The sequence below is a fragment of the Ahaetulla prasina genome, chromosome 1 (assembly GCF_028640845.1).
Source record: "Ahaetulla prasina isolate Xishuangbanna chromosome 1, ASM2864084v1, whole genome shotgun sequence".
NCBI lineage: Eukaryota > Metazoa > Chordata > Lepidosauria > Squamata > Colubridae > Ahaetulla > Ahaetulla prasina.
In genome coordinates this window covers 183,101,927-183,118,963 of record NC_080539.1, presented here as the reverse complement: position 1 = coordinate 183,118,963, position 17,037 = coordinate 183,101,927, and the positions used below count along the sequence as shown (strand labels likewise).

Sequence of the window (17,037 nt, the reverse complement as noted above, 5' to 3'; positions counted from 1 at the left end):
GATTTTTATGTTGTATCCATTATAGATTATCATTCTGATAAAACTGTGTTTTGGATAATTGATTTATTGAGGAAATGCACAAATATCACAATCCCAAAGGTTCTGTGCTGTATCTGGTTTCTGGACTTGTCAGTCTTATAACTCAGTGATGTTTTATGCTCCTCTGAAGATAATATTGGAGATAATATTCATATATGTATATATTCTTTCTCATCACCTGAAGGTTGAGAGAAAATCATTAGGAGCCCTAATCATTAAGATATTCCAAAAAAGCAATGAAAACCATATTATAATATATGCCACTGACAAGTTATACCACAATATCTAGAGGGCTACCTATTCCTTTTGTGGAAAATCATTAACAAGAGATCCAACCTAGAACAAAGGAGAAATTTCTTGACAGTGAGAACAATTTCTTTCAAGAAGAAACTGGACAGCCATTTATCTGGAATGGTATAGGATCTCCTGTTTGAGCAGGGTTTGGACTAAAAGACCTCCATGATCTCTTCCAATCCTATTATTCTATGTCCTATGATCGTGAGTAGACAGACATCTAGACTGATAGAAAATGATGTCCTGGATTTTCTCCAGGTAGCATTTTTAAAGGCTCAGAGTATAAATATATTAAAATATGCCATTGATTCTCTTATATGAACAAGGTATCATTTTCTCATGTCTCTTTGCTAAAGATATATACTTATAGAATGGTTATCATCGCCAATGATGTTAAACTATTTAACACTACCAGCAATGCTGCTACCTTTCAAAAAGGGTATGTGTCAGAATGGTCAAAAATTTGGCAACTCCAAATCTCAACCAACAAATGCTCTGTCTTACACATTGGCAGAAAGAATCAGAACACAAAATACAAGCTAGGTGGACATGACCTTGTAGATGACCCTCTCTTTGTCAAAGACCTTGGAGTTCTCATATCAAATGATCTAAGTGCCAAAGCCCACTGCAACTACATCGCCAAAAAGGCATTAAGAGTTGTAAACCTAATCTTGCGTAGCTTCTTCTCCAGTAATATCACACTACTAAGCAGAGCATACAAAACATTTGCTAGACCAATTCTTGATTACAGCTCATCTGTCTGGAACCCACACTGCATATCAGACATTAATATAATTGGGCGTGTCCAGAAATATTTCACAAGAAGAGTCCTCCACTCCTCTGATCGCAACAAAATACCATATGCCACGAGACTTGAAATTCTGGGTTTAGAAAATTTAGAGTTGGGGATTTGGGGATTTGGGAATGAGACCATGGAGTCTGGTAGTGCATGCTGCCTTCGGTATGACCTGAGCTTAGCTCATAAAATCATCTGCTACAATGTCCTTCCTGTCAATGACTACTTCAGCTTCAACAGTACATGAGCACACAATAGATTCAAACTTAAAATGAAGCGCTCCAATCTCAACTGTAGAAAATATGACTTCAGTAACAGAGTTATTAATGCCTGGCATGCACTACCAGACTCCATGGTCTCATCCCCAAATCCCCAAATCTTTAACTCCAAACTGTCTTCTGTTGACCTCACCCCATTCCTAAGAGCTCTGTAAGGGGCATGCATAAGAGCACCAGCGTGCCTACCATTCCTGTCCTTATGTTCCCTTTAGTTGTATTCATTTTATGTTTTCAATTTATGCTTTTATATATATATTATTTAATGTGTATTTGATGAAATAAATAAATAAAATAAATAAATTTACAAATTTTCATCAAGGATGGAATTTTGGGAATTTAACCATACTTATGAAGAATGTTGCTCTAAACATCCTTACACTGTTGAAAAAATACTTTTATTTGCTGTAACCTGCTATAATATGTGCCATCATTTGGGCATGATTAAGATGGGAATTTTAGCATGCTTTCTGCAGTATATATGGGTCACAAGTCTGTTGCTTGGAGGAATTCTTTGGTAATTTCTAAAAGCAGCTTTCTATGGGCTTTCTAGCCTCCAAAGCCTTCTCACAATCAGGAGAAAAATTATGTTGATCACTCTTTTTTTGGCAAATTGATATTCTAAGGCAGATGCAACATTTGGCAAATGAAGCTTTTGTGTCACATGTGCTCCCACCTGGACATAATGCTGTTTCACAGTCTGAAGGATAAATAAATAAGAATGCCTTCTGGAAGTCCTGCACAAATTCTTGCCTTTTCAGAATTCTCGGAGGACATTCTTCCATTTTCTCCCCAGTCCAGATGCTGATTAGGGGAAGGCCAATGCTTTTATTCTCACAAATTTCTGGGTCTTGTTCTATGATCTATATAAAGCAACAGCAAACAAATTTACCCCCCCCTTTTTTTTTTAAATTGCCCCAAATCATGAAAGACCACTCTTCTTTCTCTATAAGATACTGAAACCCATTTAAGTCTTGTGAAATTTGAACTTTTTCACACAAAAAATCTCATTCAGGAACATTGTAATCTTTTAAGCCACTTTTTAAATTAAAAATATTTTATTTGCAAAGTTCATAGGTACCCTCCTAACTCCTGATTTGTAGTATTTACTGTATTGTATTGATATATATTCTTGACAAGTATCTATAGTTCAAATATGACTGTTTCATCTAGATTCAGAAAAAAGAGATCCATTTCTTTTTCAATTATCTAGAGGATATGTCTTCCCACAGAGAAAATCCACAGATGTTTGGCCTTGCTGGTTGAGTCAGTGAGGGGACGCTATGCTACCCGAAGCATAAGAGATCAGAATGCTCTTGGCAAGTCCTGGAAAATAAACATTTATGATTAGAAACTTATTTCCTAACACTGGAAGTTCATACCCATTTGGGATTTTTAACAAACTTTGTTGTTAAACATTTTGGTTTTTTAATAATTTGCAGTGCTAGGACTAAAGAAACAAAAACATACTACTTTGAATTAATTAAAACCCATATATCGCTTTCTTTTTTAAAATAATGTCTATGAGACAATTACAATTATTTTTACTAGAAAGCTTGCACATTCTGAAGATGGAGGAAAATGAAAGACCACTGGTACATCATGCCTTTGAGCTCAGTTCCCCACCCCACCCAACTATAATGTTTAAAGCAAAACAGGGTGAAATGTTCCTGGTTCTGATCGGATCTCACGATCCAGTAGCAATTATGGCTGGTGGTTCAGTTGATCCAGTAGCAACACCTGGGCGGGTGGTTCAGTGACCCACCTGCCCGGGTGTTAACCAGGAAGTAATGTGTTTTTTACCTTCTGCGCATGTGCAGAAGGTTTTGCACATGCACAGAAGGTCTGCGCGCATATGTGATGCACGCACGTGAGCAAAGCGAGAGTGCGCACATGGCGTATACACTTCCAATCCAGAAAGGAAGGTAAGTAGATTTCATCCCTGAAGCAAAGTTATCTGTATATGTATACATAGTTCTTTGTCACATATAAAACATACCGCTAGTCATTAATGAAAATGTTTGGAGAGAAATGTGTGCCATGCAAATTAATCAGAAAAAGTAATCCAGCAATCTTCCAGAGTCTGCTGATCTGCAAAGTCTAGCAGCCCCAAATAGCATTGCCATTGGTGAAAGATTTTGGGAGCCCTAGTTATCAACAGATAGAGGACACACTTCACTGCTGCCTCCTCCTATGTCTTTCTCTTAAAACTGATGAACTTGGGTAGTCCTGAACCTGTGGAAAGTTTACTAATAGCCTAGAATGAACTGAATGGCATTGTTTGCTCTGAGGTATTTGATCTTGTGAGGGTTAGGAAGGCAAAGCGGATGCATCATATTACATTTAAGATATTATTTTGAAATGTTTAAGATATTTTTGTTTTCAAAAACTTTGGTCAAAGTGGTAAGAAGGCCCAGCTCAAAAATGTTGACATATAAATCTAGAATTTGGAAAATATATTACGTGATTGAAAGCTAGAGAGTCAGTTTGGTATAGTTGTTAAAGCATCAAACTAGAACCAGAAGACCATGAGTTCTAGTTCCACTTTGGGCTCAGAGCCAGTTGGGTAACCTTGGGCCAGTCATGTTCTCTCAGCCCCAGGAAACAGGAAGTGGCAAATCACCCCTGTACTTTATAACTGTCTTTGCTGTGTGATCACATCAGATAAAGGAATGACTGTCTGCTCAGACTAGATCAGTTAAACTGTGTGAGGGATTTCTTTGCTTCCTCAAGAAAGCCTGAATAGACAGGGAAACTTGATCAGATGTTATTTCCCAGACTGTTCATTAAATCACAGCTCTAGTTCCTGGCCTCCAAATGATAGGACATATGAAATAGAGCTCTTTTGCATAAACTGCAATATCTAAGAATGATAAATGCAGGAAAGGCTGAATGTCTCTTAAAACATTTGCAGCTGTCTAATAGGGTCAGAGATGGCTAGTGGAATCTCAAAAGTGTAGGCTTGTTTGGAAAGTTTAAAAGAGTATCCCAACAAAAGGCAATGGCAAAATGACAAAGCATGTTTGTATTGTTGCCAAGAAAATTAGAAGCTTGTGCCCACAAAGTCACAATGGGTTATGCTCAATAGAATGGATTTTTTAAAAAAAAGCAGCACAAAGTTCTGTGCATTTGCCATTTGTATACAGCAGGATGTCCCTATTATTATAAGACAGTTGTTGTACACCAAATATTTCTGTGGACACTATGATTATTCTTAGTCTTTGTGCTATATAGTATGGCAAGTGCTAAATTTATATCCAGTATATCATAATAATACAATCTGCAGGACCCTTGATTTCCCATTTCCCCAGTTCTTTTGGGTTAAGCAGAGAAAGAGAACACTCAAAAGGACATCTTTGCAATAGGGACTCCAGCAGATCAATTCATAGATAAAAGCTTCAAAATATTTTTTTTCTATTTTCTAAGGAATACCAGTATTACAGCTGTAGAGATTTGTATTCTCTTTATCTAAATTGGCTTTTTAATGGAGTCAGTATTATTTAAATAGTCTGAGTGGACAGATACGTTTTCATTACAAGCAACTTTTTCTCTAGCCAATCTTCTCTAACAAAGTCTAACCTTTATTGTAGATATTACAAAATTGATGGATTGCCCTTTATTTTTAATTACAGGGTTGTTCTGGCTGTGGAAAATGTGACTGCAGTGGAGTAAAGGGGCAAAAAGTAAGTTTTCTGTATGTACAGTATTTTTCCTTTCTTGTGTTTTTGCCAATTTTGAATAAATCAGGATAAATGAATTTTAATACTACCAGGGCACCCAATTTGGGAGGGGAGATAATATTTAACTATGTGAAAGTAAAAATTGGACATGACCAAAGTGAGATTGAAGATAAAAACTGTGATAAATGACTGGGTTGTCTGAGTATCCATCTCTCTCCCTCTCCACCAGCAAACATTTGAAATAAAGTTTTGCAGTGACCTCTGAAGTGACTTGTTTTTGAATGCCTTGAAAATATATAAGAACATGTTTTTTCTAATATTAAATCTACAAGCCTGAGAAACTTTACATTACAAGTCTCAATTTTAATGGTTATAGGAAGGACATTCTTTGCAGGATCACATCCACTTTTCCCCCCCTGGGAAAACAGTTTTAGGAAATCTCATACTTCCTTATGGACATATTACTAAAAATCCTTGCCCATTTATAGAAATGCAGAAAACAAAAGTTAATACTGATGATTAAACTGTTTATTAATAAAATGAAACGGTCAGCTGAAAAGTCCTATCAGGTTCACTGAATGGAGTTATTATCTGAGTAAGACATATATCAGTGTTGTTTAAAAACATTCTGTGAATCATTAAATTTTAGAGTATTTTATGTTCATTCCTTTTTTTTATTAAAAAGTTTTTTAAAAAATCCCCCCCCATATCCACCCCTCCCTCTCCCTTCTCCTTCCTCCCCCCCTCTCCCCAAGACCTCCCAGAACCGAATACAGGGTATAAAATTAACAATCATAAATTAAAATACAACATAAATCATATTCCATAGTCACTCCTTTCTTTAAAACCTTAACTCCCCTTCCAGAAACATGAAAGTACATTCTTCTTCCAGTCCATTATATATCAGTCCATTCCACTCCTAAAATCTTCAGAATCTTCTGATTAAATTGGTATTTCCAGTTCTTCGATAAAGTACATAACTTTTAGTATCCAATCTTCATTGATCAATGCCAAAACAATGTTCCATCTTCCAATATTCATCAGGAATTCTTCTGTAATATCTTTCTTCCTTAAACAATCTCTCAAGAATAATTCATATTTCCACCTTAAATTCTTAAATTTTATTGTCCAATCTCCAAAAATAAACAATATTCTATCTTCTCTTATCTTTGGTATTATTTACATACATCAAATAGCATTACTAATATTGATATTGAACTTATATTGTATCCACAATATGTCAATTGTAATAATTAAAATCTTCAATTTACCTTACATATGTCAAATAACATTATTGAAATTACACCTATAACTTATATCCAAAATATATCAATTATAACAATTAAGTTCTGTTTAACCAAATGACAACATCACATCCATAAACAATCTCTCAAATATAATATTTAATCCAAATTCATAAATTTTACTGTCTATCCTCCAAAATTAAACAATATTCCATCTTTCCATTTCTTTATACCTCACATATATCAAATAATACCCCTAAAATTACACATTTATATCCAAAATAAATCATTTGTAAAGATTTGTAAAACCAACTAACATCCAAAACTAGGTATGCACACCCCTTACCTCTTTAACACCAATCACTACAGATCTTAAATGCAAATTGATAAATGCAAGAAGCATTGTTAACAAATTACCTGAATTTATCCTCTTATTAAACAGTGGTACATTTGATATTATATTTGTTTGTGAAACATGGCTGAACTCATCCCTCGCTGATTCAATTGTTTCAAACTTTATCGATCAGATCGTGAAAACCGAAGAGGTGGTGGAGTGGCTATCTTTTACAAAAAGTCACTGAAGCTAAAAAACATTCAAGTTGCACACAAACTTTCTCTTCCTGAAACTATTGTATGCGACCTATCCCTTAACACCACATTTCGATTCTTACTATGCTACAGAGCCCCTGACTACGACATCGCTCATGCAAATATGTTAACCACACTGCTAACATGGGCTACCTCTTGCCCATATCCTCTCATCTTCCTGAGGACCTCAATCTACCTCTTATTAACTGGATAACAAATGAATGTACAACTGATCCAATCCATACTACACTATACAATGCTGTTACAAACCTAGGTCTTGAACAACTTGTAACTAACAATACAAGACTCAACAACTGCCTTGACCTCATCTTCTGCAACAACACAAACTCAATTTATGGACTACAAATAAAAGAACCCTTTTCCTACAGTGACCACTGCATGATTGACTTTCGTCTCAATATACGCCCTTACATAAATTGCCATAACAATAGTATTCCTAACTACAACTTCAAAAAAGCCAACTATGACCTTATAAACAACGATCTCTCATCTCTGGACTGGCAAAATCTGTTCTCAACCTGTATAACTACTGAAGACCACTACAGAGTTTTCCTACTTGAAATCAATAGGGTCATTAAACGACCATCAAGATCAGGAAAAGCAAATTACCCATATCAATAAAAAAGCTTTAATCCAAAAAAAAATCCCTCTGGAGAAGAAACAAAAAGGGCTATGTAGCAAATTTCAAAAACTGCTACAGAAATATATGCAACAAAATTAATACTGAATGCACAAATTACCACACCAAGCAGGAAGAGGACCTTCTGTGCACAAATTCGAACGTGCCTTTTATACTTTTGTGAACAATAAACTTAAAGACTCAAGATCCATCCCACCATTAAAAGATTCTAACGGCAAAGAATGCAATGACGAAACAGTTAAAGCAAACCTCTTTAACACATTCTTTGGCCCAGTTTTTGTTAACAGTGATGACACATATCCGACATTCCCAAATTGTACCAGCAATGAGTATGACGACTTAACACATATAGATTTCATAGAAGATAATATTGGAAAAGCTCTTCATAACTTGAAACCATCTCTATCTATTGGACCTGATGGACTATGTGCATACTTCTTAAAAAAACTTCCCACTAATATAGCAGAACCCCTAAGCATAATCTTTGATAAAGCTTTCATGTCCAGTTCCCTTCCCAAACTTTGGTCACTAGCCACAGTCATCCCAATCTTCAAAAAAGGAGACCCCAGCTTAGTTGAAAATTACAGACCAATCTTTCTATGCTGCGTCACCTGCAAAGTAATGGAAACAATCATCAACCAATCCATTACCTTACACTTAGAAATAAACAATCTACTCTCTAATAAACAATTTGGTTTCAGAAAAAAATTATCATGTAACTTACAACTTCTCCACTGTAAAAACATATGGACTACAAATCTTGATCAAGGCAAAGCAATAGATGCAATCTATATAGACTTCTGCAAAGCTTTTGACTCAGTAGTGCATGATAAACTCCTTCTAAAATTAAAATCCTATGGCATTTCAGGACCCCTTCACAATTGGATATCTGCTTTTCTGTCTAACAGACAAGTGGTCAAAATTGGCAATGCTCTATCAAATCCTGTTCCTGTCAAGAGTGGCGTTCCTCAAGGTAGCATTCTTGGACCAACTCTCTTTATACTATACATAAATGATCTTTGTGACCATATCTCAAGTAATTGTGGTCTCTTTGCTGACGATGTCAAACTATTTAATACCACTGACAATACATCTACCATTCAAAAAGACCTTGATCATCTAACCGCTTGGTCTAAAAATTGGCAGCTCCAAATTTCAACCAGCAAATGCTCAGTCTTACATATTGGAAAAAAGAACCCAAACACTAAGTACATGCTTGATGGACATTACCTTACAGATGACCCCCATCCTGTTAAAGACCTTGGAGTTTTCATATCAAATGATCTAAGTGCCAAAGCCCACTGCAACTACATAGCAAAAAAGGCTCTAAGAGTTGTAAACCTAATCTTGCGTAGCTTCTTTTCCAAAAACACTACACTACTATCCAGATACTATATAAAACATTTGCTAGGCCAATTCTTGAATACAGCTCGCCTGTCTGGAACCCACACCACATTTCTGACATCAATGCAATTGAACGTGTCCAGAAATATTTTACAAGAAGAGTTCTCCACTCCTCTGAAAACAACAAAATACCTTATCCCACCAGACTTGAAATCCTAGGTTTAGAAAACTTGGAACTCCATCGCCTTCGACAAGACCTAAGTTTAACTCATAGAATCATCTATTTTAATGTCCTTCCTGTTAAAGACTACTTCAGCTTCAATTACAATAATACAAGAGCAACCAATAGATTTAAACTTAATGTTAACCGCTTCAATATAGATTGCAGAAATATGACTTCTGTAACAGAGTTATCAGTGCTTGGAACACATTACCTGACTCTGTGGTCTCTTCTCATAATCCCAAAAGCTTTAACCAAAAACTTTCTACTATTGACCTCACCCCATTCCTAAGAGGACTATAAGGGGCGTGCATAAGAGCACAAATGTGCCTACTGTTCCTGTCCTATTGTTTTTTTATTCTTATACATATATGCTTATACTTCCTCATATTTCCTCATATATATGTTTATATACTATATAACCATTTTGTGTGATGCTTATGTATATTGTTGTGACAAAAATAAATAAATAAATAAATAAATTAACCATAATCAAGTTTAGTAGAATTAAACATTCTCCCTCCCCTTATCTTATCTTACACATTTTCCACCATCTACTCACCATTCTACTTAACATCTAGCAATACATTGGTATAGAAATCTCTTGCTTTGAAAACTGTATTAAGAAAATACTTTCTTCCTTTATAATTCAGTGTTAAGCCAGCTGGAACCTCCCATCTAAAATATATCTGATGTTTCTTAAGCTCATCCACTGAAAAAGCAAATTCTTTTCTCTTTCTTAACATTTTAGGAGGAATTTCCTTCATCATTATTATATCTTGTCCTAATATTTGAAATTTATTTCTATAGGATGCTTGTAAAATTCCATATTTAATCTTCTTAGTTGTAAAGTAAATAACCACATCTCTCAGTAAACGCTTCTGCCTTGCCAACCAAGAATTAACACGATAGAATTTTTCAATATTGACTTCAAAATCTTCTGGTTCCACTCTATCTATCTGAGCAAAGGCCTGAGTAAAAATCTCTTTTAAATTTTCCTGCCTACATTCCTTTAATCCCCTCACCCTTATAGCGTATTTCATTAATTTATATTGTAATATAACCCTTTCTTCATCTGCCCTATCCATCTTAACCTGAATATCATCTATTTTATTTTCTAAATTCAAATTAATTTGATTCGTTTGAACTTCCTCTATTTTCTTTTGCAAATCTAAATTAATTTGGTTAAGTTCTTCCAGTCTTTCCTCCGTCTGAATACTAGACACCAATAATGGCGTAATTGAATCCTTTACCTTTTTCATATCCCTCCTCTGCTCTTCCACCATATCTTTAAAATCCAATATTTCTTTCTCCATTTCATTAAATTTTTGATCTATTTAAGTTTCTGTAAAAAATTTCTTAAACCTTCCTTGATATCTTCTTTTAATTTCTGTATCTGAGCTGAAGAAATTTCCAAGATTTTAGTAGTGGTTAATTCTGTTTGCTTAAAAGCCATTTTTAAACTGTATAATCTACCAAAAAAAAAAAATCCAGTAAACTTTTCTTCTTAAACACTGTAATAAAAAAAAGGGGGATAAAAAAAATCATAAACAATTATTCATTCCATTTAAAAAATATCTTGTTATATTCTTCTTATAAGTTCCATGTCAGCAATTGTAATAAGTATTTCCTTAACTTTCAGTTCCAATACACAAAACGCCATTGCTTTCAATACACAAAATGCCATTTCCTTTCTTCATCTCCAATCTTGACTACAAATATATCCTCTAATAAGGAGTTAAAATCTTCTTACAAACAAATGCCAATGCTTCTGTTTCAGCTCTGTCTGCGTTAGCAGTCCATCACTAATCCATTTCAGTCGCGGAGATGGGCGCTGCATTTTGTTCTGCCATTAGGCAGAAGTGTTCCGGATTCCGGAGCTTTTCTCGGGCTATAGAAGGAGCATTCCCATCAAGCCTCCAGAAATTTTCCTGGGGCTTTCCTGGGGGCTCTACTTCAGCCCGAATGCTCACCTCTCCCTCTTTGCCCGAGGGAGAGATTTTCAAGCCGCTAGACAGCTGATTAGCGGTGTCTAAGCGGCTCTACGGAATCGCGGAGCTAGCGGTCTGAAATAGACTGCCATCAACGAAGCGGAGCCACCGGAAGTCTCTATTTTATGTTCATTCCTGTGAACAACTATTTCAAATCCTTGAATGCATGGGGGAATGGCAGAAAAGAAAGTTATTTTTAATGCTGGAGATACCAAGATTGTAGCCTTGAAATCTGAACTGTTTGAATCTTGGTCAAATAAGAGAGAAGGGCTTAACGGAGTCCCAAGCTTCCACTCACTGACTTCCTTAGTATTAATTGTCACCCACCCTATGTCCAAAGCCAAAGCCATATGTTAACAGGCCTGTATCATAGATTTCTAGGATTAGTCTAGAATTTCATGGAAAGTGGCAAATGTTGTGATAGAACTTTTATTTAGCCCCATAAAGATGAATATGTAAATCTTGGATAAATATTTCTATTTATCCACAGAAATTTAAATTGTGAGTGGTTGAAATGGGTTAAAGATTTTTTATTTTTTTCCAAACACACATACAAACAAACAGTACATTTTTTCTGAGCAGAGTATTGGTCGAGTCAAAATTTGTACCGCTTTTATTTTTCTCCAACACCATTTTATATATTTCACTTTTCACCATAAAATTCTTTCTCTTGAATTTTTTGTTTTATTTTCCTTCTATTTCTTCTAATATACAAACAATATTACCATTTGCCCTAATCCCTAATCTTAATCATTTTTTCTTTTTCCACTCCTCTCTTTACTTTTTTTCAAATTGAAACCCTTGATTGAAAATTTGACTGAAAAATCAGTCATTTTTCTAACATCTAAACCTAACTCTAAATTATCTTATTCAAATGTTCTTCCATTACTCCCTTTTCACAATATGATATAATTTCAAATATTTTCCCTATATTCCATTATTCCAATTATAAATATTTAGTATTCAACAGTTTACATATATCTCTCTTTTCCAATGATACAATACTACAATTAATTTATGTATATAAATCCAATTTTCCATTCCTTTTTTATATAATTCTACATATTTTCCCTAGATTCCATTATTCCAATTATAAATCTTAATTTTTGTACACTTTTACATGTGTAACTCATTTCCTTCCCTCTTTTCCATTTCTTTTTTCCAATTTAACCATAATATAATTCTACATATTTCCCCTAGATTCCATTATTCCAGATATAAATCTTAATATTCATACAATTATACATGTATAACCCATTTCCTTCCCTCTTCTCCATTTCTTTTTATCAGATTAACCAAATAATACAATACTATAATTTACTTAAGTATATAAACCCAATTTTCCATTACACACACACACACACACACACACACACACACACACACACAGGTCTTGGCTTATTCGGATCTTTTTCCGTGTAAGGTTGAGAGTATCTTGGCGACGTTTCGACGAGGTCTCACTTGTCATCTTCAGGCTAGTGCTTACAGCTTTGTGCTTGTGCGAGAAAAGCGTGGTTGAAGCTGTCATCTCTTTATAAATACTTGTGGGTAGCTCTGACCACGCTTTGCTCGCACAAGCACGAAGCCATAAGCACCAGCCTGAAGATGACGAGTGAGATCTCGTCGAAACATCACTAAGATACTCTCAATCTTACACGGAAAAAGACCCGAATATGCCACGACCTACCTACCTATACCCGTGAAAACCTACGAAAACACACACACACACATACACACACACACACACACACATACACACACACACACACACACACACACGTTTTCGTAGGTTTTCACGGGTATAGGTATGTAGGTCTTGGCGTATTCGGGTCTTTTCCCATGTAAGGTTGAGAGTATCTTGGCGACGTTTCGACGAGGTCTCACTCGTCATCTTCAGGCTGGTGCTTTCGGCTTCATGCTTGTGCGAGCAAGGCATGATCGGAGCTGCTGTCTCTCTATAAATACTGGTGGGGAGTGTTGCTGTGAGTGGGTTGGTTGGATGTGTGGTTGATCTTGATTGGTAGATGGAGTAGGTGTTTGCAGATTGGTCGGCTGTTTCGTAGCATCCTTGAATGCATGGGGGAATGGCAGAAAAGAAAGTTATTTTTAATGCTGGAGATACCAAGATTGTAGCCTTGAAATCTGAACTGTTTGAATCTTGGTCAAATAAGAGAGAAGGGCTTAACGGAGTCCCAAGCTTCCACTCACTGACTTCCTTAGTATTAATTGTCACCCACCCTATGTCCAAAGCCAAAGCCATATGTTAACAGGCCTGTATCATAGATTTCTAGGATTAGTCTAGAATTTCATGGAAAGTGGCAAATGTTGTGATAGAACTTTTATTTAGCCCCATAAAGATGAATATGTAAATCTTGGATAAATATTTCTATTTATCCACAGAAATTTAAATTGTGAGTGGTTGAAATGGGTTAAAGATTTTTTATTTTTTTCAAACACACATACAAACGAACAAACAATACATTTTTTCTGAACAGAGTATTGGCCGAGTCAAAATTTGTACCGCTTTTGGTTTTCTCCAACACCATTTTATATATTTCACTTTTCGCCATAAAATTCTTTCTCTCTAATTTTTTGTTTTATTTTCCTTCTATTTCTTCTAATATATAAACAATATTACCATTCACCCTAATCTCTAATCTTAATCAATTTTTCTTTTTCCACTCCTCTCTTTACTTTTTTCAAATTGAAACCCTTTAAATTGAAATCAATCATTTTTCTAAAATCTAAACCTAACTCTAAATTATCTTATTCAAATATTCTCCCATTACTCCCTTTCCACAATATAATATAATTTCAAACATTTTCCCTATATTCCATCATTCCAATTATAAATATTTAGTATTCAGCAGTTTTACATATATCCCTCTTTTCCACTTTTTTTTTAATTAGTTTAGTCAAATGGTACCATACTACAATTCGCTTATATATATAAATCCAATTTTCTATTCCTTTTTTATATAATTCCACATATTTTCCCTAGATTCCATCATTCCAGTTATAAATCTTAATTTTCATACACTTTTACATATATAACCCATTTCCTTCCCTCTTTTCCATTCCTTTTTTTCCAATTTAACCATGATATAATTCTACATATTTCCCCTAGATTCCATTATTCCAGATATAAATCTTAATATTCATACAATTATACATGTATAACCCATTTCCTTCCCTCTTCTCCATTTCTTTTTATCAGATTAACCAAATAATACAATACTATAATTTACTTAAGTATATAAACCCAATTTTCCATTACACACACCCACACCCACACACACACACACACACACACAGGTCTTGGCATATTCAGATCTTTTCCTGTGTAAGGTTGAGAGTATATTGGTGACGTTTCGAGGAGGTCTCACTCATCATCTTCAGGCTGGTGCTTACAGCTTTGTGCTTGTGCGAGAAAAGCGTGGTTGAAGCTGTCATCTCTTTATAAATACTTGTGGGTAGTTCCGACCACGCTTTGCTCCAATAAGCATGAAGCCATAAGCACCAGCCTGAAGATGACGAGTGAGATCTCATCGAAACATCACTAAGATACTCTCAATCTTACACGGAAAAGACCCAATATGCCAAGACCTACATACCTATACCCGTGAAAACCTACGAAACACACACACACACACACACACACACACACACACACACACACACACGTTTCAGAGGTTTCACGGTATAGGTATGTAGGTCTTGGCGTATTCGGTCTTTTCCCATGTAAGGTTGAGAGTATCTTGGCGACGTTTCGACGAGGTCTCACTTGTCATCTTCAGGCTAGTGCTTACAGCTTTGTGCTTGTGCAAGAAAAGCGTGGTTGAAGCTGTCATCTCTTTATAAATACTTGTGGGTAGCTCTGACCACGCTTTGCTCGCACAAGCACGAAGCCATAAGCACCAGCCTGAAGATGACGAGTGAGATCTCATCGAAACATCACTAAGATACTCTCAATCTTACACGGAAAAAGACCCGAATATGCCAAGACCTACATACCTATACCCGTGAAAACCTACGAAAACACACACACACACATACACACACACACACACACACACACGTTTTCGTAGGTTTTCACGGGTATAGGTATGTAGGTCTTGGCGTATTCGGGTCTTTTCCCATGTAAGGTTGAGAGTATCTTGGCGACGTTTCGACGAGGTCTCACTCGTCATCTTTAGGCTGGTGCTTTCGGCTTCGTGCTTGTGCGAGCAAGGCATGATCGGAGCTGCTGTCTCTCTATAAATACTGGTGGGGAGTGTTGCTGTGAGTGGGTTGGTTGGATGTGTGGTTGATCTTGATTGGTAGATGGAGTAGGTGTTTGCAGATTGGTCGGCTGTTTCGTAGCATCCTGTGTGGGTGTGGTCCTAGTCTTTTGTGTTGTAATGACCTGGTTAATGGGCTATGTGGAAACATCCTGAGTTCTGGGAATGTGACCCTTGTAGTGGTAATGGGCTTCCTGGAAATGTCCTGAGTTCTAGGAATGTGACCTCCTATAGTGGTAATGGGCTTCTTGGAAATGTCCTGAGTTCTGGGAATGTGACCTCATGAGTCTCGTGCTGTAACATCCTGGGTAATAGGTTGATTTGTAGTGTCCTGAGCTTTGGTGTTGTGGCCTCTAGAGTTCTGTGATGTGATGTCTTGAGCAGATGGCTGTGATGCAGCATCCTGGGTTTTGGTTTGGCTCCAAGTTCGAGGTCTTGTCATGTGTTCCTGGCGTGTGTCAGCTTGCTTTGTATGGGGATCAGAGCTCTCAACCTTACATGGGAAAAGACCCGAATATGCCAAGACCTACATACATACATACATACATACATACATACATACATACATACATATTCACGTATTTTCCCTAAATACCAATATTCCAATCATAAATCTTGATATTCATACCCTTTTTCATATATAACCCATTTCTTTCTCACTCTTCCATTTCTTTTCCCCCCCCCAATTTATCCAAGTATTGCCTTCAAATATATTACTATATATATTTCATTCATTTCTACGTCAATACTATATAATTTCAAATACTTTAGCTGAATTCTATTATTACCATTAAAAACGTTCCAAATATTATAATCACATCTATTAAATTTATTACCATTCATTTATAGTTGTAAATCTTACTATCCTTTATTCTATCCTCTTATTTTCTTCTTTTTCTCTCCCCCCCAATTTTAAAGTCCCTTTGCCCTGTATTTCCAACTGCTCTCCTCCTTTTTCCTCTATTCCCCTTTCTTGCTTTACCACTATTAATTCCAGTGTAATCATTTGAATTTTTTATATTTTGTCTCTTCCCCTCTTCTTTCTCTCCTTGTCTCTTTCTAACCCCTCTATTTTTTCATTGTTAATCCCAATGTAATCTTTAAAGTTCATCTTTGTTTCTAACCTTTTCCCCTTTCCTTTTCTTCCCTTTATTTGTTTCCTTTTTCTCTTTAATTTTCTCCTGAGTCTTCTTTTTTTTTCATTGTTATTCCTACCATAATCATTTAATTTTTCATAATCATTGTCTTTATTTTTAATACTATTCTCTTGCTTCTCGTTCCTGGTTTCTTCCACTTGTGTATGTTCCAGCACAGTCTCTAGTTCATCCAGTTTAAGTTTTCCATGCATCATTGTAAGCATTTCATTTATTTCCAATTTGAATGATAAGCGCATCATTTTGATCATTTCAATTAGTTCCTGCATCATTTTGTTGTTTTTGAGTTGTCTTTATTCCAATTTTAAGTTTTGTTATGTTCCACTTTCTTTGAATGTCGAGATCAAACAGCTTAAACAAAAACAAATCCTCCTCAAAAATTCCCACCGTTCTTATCACTTTAAGAATTTTTTTTACCAAAATACAAGTTAACCGTCGTAATGTATCTTTCTGCCTGTAGATGTCTCTCTC

The 17,037-nt window shown here is 35.7% G+C and overlaps 1 protein-coding gene across 2 annotated transcripts in view; it reads left to right on the top strand.

Moving 5' to 3' along the window:
- COL4A1 (collagen type IV alpha 1 chain) overlaps positions 1 to 17,037 on the top strand; it is a 176,621-nt gene that overhangs the window by 26,896 nt on the left and 132,688 nt on the right. For both annotated transcript variants that reach the window (XM_058184421.1, XM_058184420.1), the window contains exon 2: positions 5,037 to 5,087. In XM_058184421.1, coding sequence (XP_058040404.1) covers positions 5,037 to 5,087 — 51 coding nt within the window. The remainder of the gene's footprint in view (positions 1 to 5,036; positions 5,088 to 17,037) is intronic.